General features: G+C 46.1%; 1 protein-coding gene across 1 annotated transcript in view; it reads right to left on the bottom strand.

The window, feature by feature from the left end:
- Positions 1-834: 834 nt before the first annotated feature.
- LOC112080760 (suppressor of cytokine signaling 5-like) overlaps positions 835-12,182 on the bottom strand; it is a 30,545-nt gene continuing 19,197 nt past the window's right edge. Inside the window, exon 2 of the mRNA XM_024146665.2 lies at positions 835-7,172. Within this exon, the coding sequence (XP_024002433.1) occupies positions 5,456-7,156 (1,701 nt within the window). The 5' untranslated portion in view covers positions 7,157-7,172 and the 3' untranslated portion in view covers positions 835-5,455. The remainder of the gene's footprint in view (positions 7,173-12,182) is intronic.

The raw sequence follows: 12,182 nt of genomic DNA, 5'->3' as shown, positions 1-12,182 counted from the left end.
AGGGACATCCCGTACTAGATCCAAGCCAGGGGTCATGATGTGGTCAAACATGGACAGCTGGTGATATGACCTGCCTGTCTCAGATTTATAACAAGACCCAGTGGTTTCTTTCCACAAACATTTTATAGTGCAGCTAATAGTGTCTTTCTACCACTGATATAGTTTTTCAAAATAGTAAATTCACGGCATCTTTTTTTAATTATATATATATATATTTTTATTTTTTTTACATACAGAATATACATGTAAACACCTTTCTTTGTTTTCCCATTTCTGGTGCCACAGACAGAGGTGGTGCTGGCAAAATGTGGTCCTTTAGACATCCCTGGTATTAGGCAAGTGTGTATTTCAATGTGTGTGTGTGTGTGTGTGTGTGTGTGTGTGTGTGGCTGAAAATTAGTGCACGTGTTTCCAGACATTTTATGCACCACAGGTAAAAAAAAATGATCTTCAATTTATTCTTAATTATCCAAGGGTGTTTCTTCTACAGGCCATACGGCAAACGTGCTAGTAGTGTAACGGTCACAGATATTTCCCATGGGGAAAACGGGGGTGGAGAATAGATCCTGGAACTAGCCTGACAGCGGGCCTGCCTGAGAATAGGGGGGAAAGAACCATTGTTCATAGGGGTTCACCCCTCACAGCAGACTCCACATCCGCTCCACCGGACCCCTCTATGTGGCTCTGTCCACACACACACACACACAACACACACACACACACACACACACACAACACACACCAACACACACACACACACACACACACACACACACACACACACACACACACACACACACACACACACAACACACACACACACACACAACACACACACACACACGTGAGTCTGAGGTCAACAGAACAGAAATCGGCATGTCCTCCAACATTGCTTATAATGTATGAACACAAATGAAATACTCCAGGACCACCATCTTCTCCTGGCACACCCACATTCACACATCCTCACCACGAACGAATAAACACAAAACGCACACACAATTAAAGTGCCATTACTTCAACAAATCCGTACCCCCCCCCCCCCATTACCACAGGCAGGAAACTGGGCATTCAATGGTAGGTTGTGTGACTGGGGTGCTACTCTTTTAATGCCAACTTTAGCCTGGCTCCCAAACAGGGCTGGGGGCTGCAGTAGCATGTGAAAGGGAAGCAGACTGCAACAGGCCCCAAGTCCCCTCCACATTATCCCAGCAGCATTAGCAGGGTGATGTTGAGGATGTGGTCTGAGAAAGAGAGGCAGGGGGAGAAAACTGTCTCCCTGACGAAGAGTCACACAGCACCCATTAGGAAACAATGGCCCTTTTAGCACCCGGTACATTTAGATCCCGGCGAGATAAATTTAGCCAGTGATTAGCGCCCACGGGTGCCAGTAGGCCGTAGCATGATAGACAGGTGGTAAAGAGTAGGTGTGTGCGAGCGTACGTGGGCAGGAGAGTGAGTTAACAGATAGCCCATACAATATGTCAGGGTGATCGAGAGACGATGTGTACATAGAACATAAAAGTGCACATGCAAGTGACTTATATGCCAACGTATTTCTTTCAAACAGTCCCCCACAGCCCTTAAGTAATGGTCATAGATCTTACAAATGGGCCATTTAAACATGCAATCTTCAAGCTTTCTGAAAAAGTGCGGGGGGAAATGTTGCTGACTCACTGTAGTAAGTTCTCAGATTTTTTTTAGGAGACCAGGTTTAGGAGACGAGAGCGGGTGGGGATACCCACACAACACATGACCTTTCATTAGTACACTGTTATTATAGAACAATGAGTTAGTCATTAAAAGCAGTTCCAAGACTGAGGTGTGAGGCGTTGGGGGCTCGTCTCTGTTTCTACCTGGTAACAGCGCATGTCCTGTAGACTTCAGCCAATCAGGCATTATTGGGATATGGGCAATTCTCCACGGTAACTGAATTATGCTGAGACTCACTTGAAAATGTATGCCGAACAAAAAACATTGATTTAACAAACCATACAACTCTATGCACAATGACTACTTTGAAGAATTTACACAGTAAAAAAAAACAACGATGTATTTACTGGAAAAACTGTGCAGATGAAGAAAGGTAACATAATTACGGTATAATCTCCCTCAGTTTTATTCGGTTACCAAACTTTGCATCTGCACAGTTCTTCCTACGAAACATCTTCTGCGGAAATTGTTAAAAGTAGTCCTTGTGCAGAGAGTTATATGGTTTGCTAAATTTTGAAATCAAAGTTTTTGTTTCGTATAAAATCTTGTGTCTCATCTTAATTCGGTTACCATGGAATTGCTGTATCCATCCCAAGCTTTGATTGGCTGCCATTGAAATGTTTGTTTTGAAATAAAATTCTGTATTGTCATTTTAAAAAGAGCCCTAGACAACAACACAGGTTGTGTGCAACACCGTTGAATAACAGCGCTTTGGTCACAGACACAGATGCACATGAATAAGCTAATCCTACGCATTCATTCCACATTTTATCATTCACGGTCCTTCCTCTCCGATAACCCTCTACACACACCTGATTTGTGTCAGGTAGTTAAAACAAACATCTTCCCTGCAAATCAGAGAGAAGGGATTTGAGAGTTGCCTTTCTAACCAGGATAAAAAGAATCACTGATACCTCAGCGATAATTCGTTTAGAGCTATATTAGTATACATTGTCAGATAATATCTTCATATACATGTTAGCTGTAGGCTTCCTAATTTTTCAAAGTGTTACATAGATTTTATAGACCCTGTGGCTATGCGCGTCTCTAAAGGTGTACAGTTCTAAAGCATGTCCAGTGTCGAAGTCCTCCAGGACCTGACGCTGCCATGCCCCACACATCTAGTCACACCTATTAAACCCAAAAAGTTTTATAAGTGAAGCCCACTAATTATTCTAACGGATTGGCAAAATGTTCTTGATTAAGTTCAATTGAAAAATATATCTTTTTTTAATCAAAATGTGCACCAATGAACTTTAGAGAGCAAGCTCGGAGCTCACGCGTCACCCTGTTCTTCATCATTCTTTTTCCTCCTCGCACTCATTTAAAGGACTACATGAATGAGAAGTGCTGCTGGAGTATTCCATGCGCCAGGCTCAAGAGTTCAAAGTAGATTTTTTTTTTTTTTTTAAGACCCAGAAAGTATGGATTCAAACAGGAGGCTCTATGAAAGGCACATAGGTTATGCTTTGTTGTATTTCTCTTCCTGATGCCAGCTCTCACAATATGCTGGGTTATTATAGGACATGGCTAGCAGTGACAAAGTGAAGCAGGCCCTTTCCTGGCCATTATGCCGCCCTAGATGAGACCAATAAAAATGGCCGCCCTCCCTTACAATGTTGGCCCGCAATGGAATTTTATGAATGCCCATCCATGTGGTTGGCTTACCGTTTGTAAAACAGGCAGTTGCATTGGCATTATTAGTCCTGATTCCTGTGACTAATTATTTGGGCTATTTAAGCTCTGAATAAGCTACCCCAACTTCATCGGGAGTTATCCTCAGCCTATTTACAAGGAGAATCCGTGTGTTCACACAGCGGGAAATGCAGAAGTCTTTCTTGTTTCGCTATGATGCAGCTCATCCCAAAAAACGGATGAATACAAACGTGAAAATCGCTGATTATCATGTCAATTTAGCCTAAGGGGTGAAACTCCCGGACATTAGCTGTGAGTAGCTTGATTTTCCTTTCCAGATATTGTCCATTTTACTTTGACTCGTCCCGTTTTTGGAAATGTTGTTTGTTAACATGTCATACGTCGACGAGCGTTTTTTTCATGTGATTGTGCGCCATTTAGGTTAGGCTATTTGATCGGAGAAACCTGCATAGAGTAACGTGTCCGTCTCATGCCATTGACATACGTTTGATCTCCACCATGTAGGCTACAGAAAACGCCACTTTCTACGATTGGCTACACGATTTATGTTGGATACTTTTTTGACTGAACATTGGTGGAGTGCTGCACCGGTGAAGCGCGCTGGGCATGGACAACATTTTGCACCCCCTGCTTTTGATAAACTGGATAGGCCTACTGCTTATCACTGGGTGGCATCAGCGCATACCTAAATAGCCCATACGCCACTGGGTGAGAAATTGTCAATGTTTTTGGGTAGAATTATGTAAGAGATATACATGTTGTTTGAGTAACGTCTTGGTCAGTTTAGTTAGGTTAAGCTGGGTGTACACTACACGATTTTGGCCACAATTTAGCTGTCCCAGACAGGTTTTTGAGACTGAAGACAAAATCCCCATGCCGTTGCCTACTTGGGCCGCACGGCTGTCACCGACATGTAGTAACCTAATCTAAATACATTTAATATTTGCGTAGCCACCCTTTGCCTTGATAACATATTTACACACTCTTGGCATTCGCTCTACCATTGGGCTCAATTGTTGACCTAACAATGGGCCTGAATTATAACAACTTAACCCTGAGGATGGCACAGTGTGACACCATGAAGGCAGAACACAGTACCAGAAACAAACCAGACCAAGTTAAAGTGCCTGCTCTGTTGCCAGTTCGAGCCACTGACAGACGTGAGAAAACAACCAGGACAAATATTGTTAGTATTGTTCCATTATAAGAACCGCACTTCTGTGGCAACACAGTAGTGGTGGGAGCCGATGATTCATGCTTAGAGAAATCACAGTGAGGATATCAAAAAGCCCAGGAGTTGCTGTAACCACACCCACTCCTGAGTATGCCCTGCTCCCTATAGGTGTACGGAAGCAGGATGTAGTAGCAGCACCCTTGGACGTGGCCACGTTCCGCGTTGCCCTTGGGGTGAAGACCTACAGGACAGAACCTCTAAACAGCACCTTTAAAAAAAAATCGTCGGGGTGCGTGTCTGTAGGACAAAACGGGCCCTAACTTACTCGCAGCAGGAGTTGTAGTTGCAGCAACCCCACCCCCCGCCCCCAGGAGAGCGATGATTAACATTACACCTGAGGCCTAACGATGCCCGCCAGGCAGTATAGTCGCTTGATCAAGAAAATGGAAAGGGAAGGATAGAAAGCACGAGTGAACTGTACAACATAGCTAGCTAACCATGTGGGCCTAGATAGAGACTGGGGGGGATGAGGGGGGGCATGCAAGCAGCTCATGCTGTGGGATCAGGCAGACACTTGACAGAATGAAAGAGGCGAGAAGGACACAAAGCATGAAGGCTTGTGCTCTCCCTTTCAGAACCTGTTCAACATTAAAAACATGTGTGCTTGCCAGACAGCATTATACTGAATATAATGATACATATGTATCCCAAGTGATGTAAATGATAACTAAAACAATAACGAGATTAGAGTGAATCTTGGATCGCTCACTTCACCTAACTCCTTGTTTCTCCAGTTACCCCTCCTTGCCTGACTGAGTAGTGCTATGTTCATTCAGTATGGCCTCTCCTGATTGGCAGGGATTTTTCTGTTTCAACTCCGTCCGCGGCGCACAGGCCGCCAGATACCGCCCTCTATTTGACCTTGAGTGGCGGCTCCCTCTCCAGCCAGCGCACGCGCACTTTCTGTTTGTAGTGATACTCCTTGAGGAAGTCCTGCAGGGCCGGGGGCAGCGGCAGGGCGCCGATGCCGTCGTACGTGGTCCGGCGGCAGATGGCAGCGCGGGCTAGGTGCTGCAAGCCGAAGGGGAAGGTCCGGTGGAGAGCTGCCGTGAGCAGCGGCTCAAAGAACATGCAGGCACTGGGGTCCTTGTAGTGCTCCAGTAGGCCCGTGACGGTGGACGAGTGGAACACGCAGGGGTCGTGGGCGTCGAAGCTGAAGTTGTGGTTCCACTGCTCGATGCGGGCGTGCAGCGATCGGTTGTAGCGACGGAAGCTGACCGAGAACAGGTAGTCCTCCTGGGCCGAGTCGCGCAACAGGAAGGTGCCCTCGGGCCGGCCATCCAGCAGAGCCTCTGCCTCGTAGCGGTCCATCACGCCCCAGTAGCAGGGCAGCGCAGTGATCTGAAGCAGGTCCGGTACCAGGCAGTGGATGTAGTCGATCTGGGTGTGCACCTTCCAGGGCCCAGACTGGTTGCGGCTCAGATGGCCATCCCCGGACGTGTGGCGTTGCTTAGGCCTCCGGGCCTGCAGGCAAAGGGTGGTGGAGTCCTCCTCCGAGTCGCAGTCAGCCAGCTGGGCTGTAGCCCCTCCGAGCACCTGCACCGACGAGCACGACGACCCAGCCGCCCCTCCTGAGCAGCTGGCCGTCGTGCCCTCCCCAGAGGCCTCTGCAATGCCGGGGGCCATCTTTGGTCCCAGTTTGTACAGAGAGGAGCACTGCGCCAAGGCCTCCAGGGTGTGGATCTGGGCGTTGGGTGGGGGGTCCACTCCCTCCTCAATGCTGAGCCTGCGGCGTTCGCGCAGACGCTCCTCCTCGTCCTCGGGGGAGGGGTGGACCGGGTCAAAGGCGTCTAGCAGAGCCGTGGAGGAATGCGGGCTGACGGGCGCTGTGTGCTGCTTGATCAGGTGCCACTTGTTGGCCAGGTCCGAGCCCTGGGGGAAGGGACAGGTCTCCAGCATCAGCTCTGTCAGGTGGATCTTGCGCTTGGAGATGGTGGGGGTTTGGAAGGAGGAGAGCGAGCGGCGGCGGGGGGGAAGGGGGAGACACAGGCCCACTGTGTCGCTAAGCCGCTGGCGCAGGGAGCGGGTGCTCAGACTACGCCCCCCGTCTCCAGAGTCATCCATCTCCTGGATGGAGTTGACCCCGTAGCGACGCTCCTTTCGCCCAGCGGCACCGCGTGTGCGCCCCGACCGCCTGTCTGTATCCATGGAGCTCTGGGTCTTAGTGGAACATGAGTGTTTTTTCTTGCCCCCCCAAGGTGCATGGCGCGAGTACGAGTCTCTCCGGCCTATAGGGACTCCCCCAGGAACCCCCCTCGCTTCCTCATTGTCTTTTCTGTCTGTGGTTCTCTCTACCATCTGGGGGATGTCTGACACACAGTTGTGACGTCGCCCTCCAGTAACCCCGGGAAGCGGCAAGAGGCTTCGGGAAAGGCTGGAGGCCCGAGATGCCTGGGCCTCGCCTGAAGTACCTCCCCGTCCCAGGTCCGCCACACAGTTCATACCGTCCTCTTCCACCACGCTGTTCTCTGTACTGGGTCCCGCACTGTCGCTGTGGAAGAGGGTCTGGCATCGGCTCCTCAGGTTGCTCCACATCTTGCCCACTTTTTCCATGGATAGTGACCAAGCCCTGCCAGACATGAACACATATCAGATTAGACCAATCGTAGGGTACAGGAATCTCACACAATACATGACCTACATTACTAAACAATAAATGACCTACATTACTAAACAATACATGACCTACATTAACAATTGCAGAATGAAACCCCTTAACATTTTGTTAGGCCTAGACAATGTAGTAATTCTGCAAATTCAAAATGGTAGTGATCCTATTGATCATCGCGCGTACCCCTGCAATGCCGTCTGGGGTACGCCAAATAAAAATGTTTTCAAACAGTCCATTCATATTTTAAAACAGGGGTATACATTTGGGCGAGTTTTTTTGTTGTTGCCTGAGTAGCCTCGTTTCACTGCCAAAAATAAAATGAAACCATCTAGTGTTCAGCGAAATAACAACACAATGTCGAATACAGGTAGCCTAGTCAAATAACTAACATCCAATCACATTAACCGTTACTCTCTCGCGGGAATTCCACTAATGGTCCGTATGTAGCCAAACGTAGCTGCTGCTCATGTTGGCATCTGTACTGATGGCGCAAAAGCCATGACAGGGAGACATAGTGGAGTGGTAACACGTGCAAGCAGTTGCTCCCGACGCCACTTGGGTACACTGCAGCATCCACCGGGAGGCTCTTGCTGCCAAAGGAATGCCTGACAGCTTGAAAGACGTTTTGGACACTAAAGTGAAAATGGTTAACTTTGTTAAAGCAAAGCCCCTGAACTCTCGTGTATTTTCTTGACTATGCAATGATATGTAACGCTTTTATAACATACAGAAGTGGGCTGGTTATCAAGGGGCAAAGTATTGACACGTTGTATTAAAATTGAGAGCTTAAAGTTTTCTTTACTAACCATAAATTTCCCTTGTCTGACAGCTTGCATGATGAGTTTCTCACACGACTGGCCTATCTGGGTGATGTTTTTTCTCTCCTGAATGATCTGAATCTAGGATTACAGGGACTCTCCTCAACTATATTCAATGTGCGGGACAAAATTGAGGATATGATTAAGAAGTTGGAGCTCTTCTCTGTCTGCATTAACAAGGACAACACAGGTCTTTCCATCATTGTATGATTTTGTGTGTGCAAATGAACTCAACCTTACGGACAATGTCAAATGTGATATAGCGAAACACCCGTGTGAGTTGGGTGTGCAATACCCAGATACTTTCCCGAACCGGATGACACAAACAACTGGATTCATTATCCCTTCAATGCCTTGCCTCCAGTCCACTAACCGATATCTGAACAAGAGAGCTTCATCGAAATTGCAACAAGCGGTTCTGTGAAAATTGAATTTAATCAGAAGCCACTGCCAGATTTCTGGATTGGGCTGCCCTCAGAGTATCCTGCCTTGGCAAATCGCACTGTTAAGACACTGATGCCCTTTGCAACCACGTACCTATGTGAGAGTGGATTCTCAGCCCTCACTAGCATGAAAACTAAATACAGGCACACACTGTGTGTGGAAAATGATTTAAGACTCTCTCCAATACAACCCAAAATTGCAGAGTTGTGTGCATCCTTTCAAGCACACCCTTCTCATTTACCTGTGATGAGTTATTCACAATTTTCAATGAACAAATAAGGTTTTATATATAAGATGGTTAAATAATGAGCAAAATTATTGATTATTATATTATTATTATTTGTGCCCTGGTCCTATAAGAGCTCTGTCACTTCCCAGGAGCCGGGTTGTGACAAAAACTCATACTCATTCTTATGTTTAATAAATGTATTGTATTGTGTGTGTGTGGCAGGCTTACAATGATGGTAAAAAACAACATTTGAGTGCGCTGACCCTGATGCTAGAGGGGGTACACAGCTGGAGGTTGAATGTTTGAAGGGGTACGGGAATATAAAAAGTTTGGGAACCACTGCTCTAGACAAAAGCCGGGCGTGGGGGGGAAATTGGGTGATTCTTGTGTGAGTGAGAGCGAGTGAGCGAGTGATTGAGGGGGGGGGGGTAGTTGGAGTGTTACGGTGAGTGAGGAGTTGCCAGGCAAACATACAGAGACAAGGCCATGGCTATAAATGAACCCAGGGATCTGCCTTCTCCAAGCTGATCTGCTGGTATGTACTGTATTACAGAGCCAGTCTGGACCTGACCAAGAACTTTCCCTGTCACAACAGTGTAGACAGCAGACAGAAAGCCAGCCCACATATGCACACTGATTAATTGGTTTGTGTGTGTGTGTGTTATACTAGGTTCTTGAGAGCAGTGACCCCAAACTGCCTTCAAAATAGCTTGCTTCTCCAAGATCGTGTTTAGGCTAATAGCCTCAACTTGTGGCAGGCAGCTCTCTCCCCTCCTTACCAAAGGTAATGGATCTGTTTAACACTGCATTTCCTTCCAACTGAACCCATTAATTGACTTCAAACCTCTAGTAGTGGGAGATCTCATTTGCTCTCCAAACTGCCATGTTGTACTCCCTGGCTCCCTCCTGCATTGGCAGAGATAACATAGTTGCCCCAGTTACATAACATAGTTGGCCCAGTTAGATGAGCCAAGCAGAGCAGGCTCTACAGTCTGTACTAGCATCAATAACTAGGCCTTGCTGGCTACAACAGTGAAATACACAGGCAGAGTGGAACCTGTTTCAATAGACATACAGGGATTTTGCACGGTCAGCTGCAACTGAGTTAAAGGGCAACTTACTTTTAATCCTACCTTGTGATGTCACAGAATACATTTTTTAGGACCTTATCTTTTAAACCTTAAAAACAAAACATTAGGAACACTTGCTCTTTCTATAATCCCTTGATGTCACCTGTTAAATCCACTTCAAATAAGTGTAGATGAAGGGGAGACAGGTTGAGACATCGATTGTGTGTGTGCGCCATTCAGAGGGTGTAAGGGCAAGACAAAATATTTAGGTGCCTTTGAACGGGGTATGGTAGTAGGTGCCAGATGCACCAATTTGAGTGTGTCAAGAACTGCAACGCTGCTGTGTTTTTCACGCTCAACAGTTTCCCTGTGTGTATCAAGAATGGTCCACCACCCAAAGGACATCCAGCCAACTTGACACAACTGTGGGAAGCATTAGAGTCAACGTGGGCCAGCATCCCTGTGGAAAGCTTGACACCTTGTAGAGTCCATTGGTCGATGAACTGACGCTGTTCTGATGGAAAAAGGGGGTGCAACTCAATATTAGGAAGGTATTCCTAATGTTTTGTACACTCAGTGTATGTAGCCACCTGTATTGTGCTGGAGATAATGAATATTAAGATGCCCGACGAATCAGAGCCAGACTCAGCACACGACTGATTACAATGATTAACCAAGGCCTATCCTCCCCTGGCCTAGAGCAGCCAATGACTGACTAACACAACTCATGACATTCAGACTGAGCTAGAATCAGAGGAATTCTCTTAATAACATCTTTTTTTTTTTTTTTACCAAGGACTTTCTTTAAAATTGTACCTTTATTTAACCAGGCTAGTCATTGAGAACACATTCTCTTTTACAATAACCAACGGACCAAGATGGAACACATCATGCACCCAAGTCGCGTGGGCATGACAAAATGACTGCATACGTCACGTATTCTAAAGACAGAGGCACGAGACATGACTAATATGTCACGTTTGGTAGAAGATGCAGCGAACATCACTCTCGTGATATATGCACGTGACAGAAGTGGTGGGCACAAATACCGGTATCCTTAATACATTATGACGTTGATCGCTATATCCCTCTTAATGCCAAAATAATTGTTGCATTCGACAAAACAAAAACATTCAACACACCCACATCCGAGTGGGGAGAGAGCTAACAGTGGACATTGTGTAATGAGCATAGGCCTAATTCTGCATTTAGACGAGGGACGCAAACACCGTCATACCAGCTGGCATAGCGGGCCAAGAAAGAAAGAAAGATGGCAACGGTAACGACAAAAGCACGACGGTGTGTGTTGCTATGGTGATTTCAGTAAACAAACAGTGCAAATCGAAATGCGGTTGAACTTCAAAGCTACGGCAGACGGCAAAAGTTGAAATATTTTAACTCAGGCGGCAAGTCCCGTCTACCGTGGCGGTTGACAGCATTCACCGCCAGCCTCAACAGCATTTACCGTCGTGTGCTCATTGTAAACAATGACATCCGGTTTGCTGTCTAACTCGTACCATCTAAGCCAGTGCTTCCCAAACTGTGGGTCGCGGGACGACATTGTCAAAAGACGTAAACAAACCAAATTGAATGCATGTAGAAAAGATAACAGACCTATACATTTTTCAATAATAGCCAATAATATTTCAGAATTTTAAATCAACAAAATAAAAGCTAGAAAATCAGGCCCCCATTGATTGTTATAAGAATTGACCATAAGAACAAGGCATTAGCCATATCAAAATGCGTAGAATGGCAGGAAATTAGTTTAAAAACGCCACCATTTTTATTTCAGCTCCTTGGTAGGATGTGTGGAATTGCAGGAGATTAGCTTTGAAAATGAAAAATTTCTCTCCGCTGTCAAGATATTTTTTTTACTTATTCTTTGGTCTGTATGTTTTTTCACCGCTCAACCCTTATGCTGGTCACGACTCAAGACACCTCAAAACTGGTGGGTCACGAAGCGAAAAAGTTTGGGAACCCCTGATCTAAACTTAGCATAACTCATAAGGTTGCTCATGGTAGGCTAAAGTGCTTCAGTTCGGCTGTCGGCTAGCCTAACCGAACGAGTGTGCTCACATGCTCCCTGCATGCTCCCTGCTTGTCGAACATCTCATTCCAAAATCATGGGCATTAAAATGGAGTTGGTCTCCCCTTTACTGCTGTAACAGCCTTCACTCTTATGGGAAGGCTTTCCACTAGATGTTGGAACATTTATAATAATGTCTTCATATCTCAATCTTTGTCATATGGTTAATCAAAATGCTATCCAAATCTAAATGAAGATCATACAAACCCAAGAAGTAACTTCTATTGCCATTGCAACTATGTAAAAATACCCTACATAAAGCCTACAAATAAAAACATTGCAGCCTGTAGGTAGAACATATCCTGATAAAAATAAATA

Source organism: Salvelinus sp. IW2-2015, unplaced genomic scaffold, assembly GCF_002910315.2.
Source record: "Salvelinus sp. IW2-2015 unplaced genomic scaffold, ASM291031v2 Un_scaffold16475, whole genome shotgun sequence".
NCBI lineage: Eukaryota > Metazoa > Chordata > Actinopteri > Salmoniformes > Salmonidae > Salvelinus > Salvelinus sp. IW2-2015.
The sequence above is the reverse complement of the archived record's forward strand: the minus strand, read 5'-3'. Positions and strand labels throughout refer to the sequence as shown.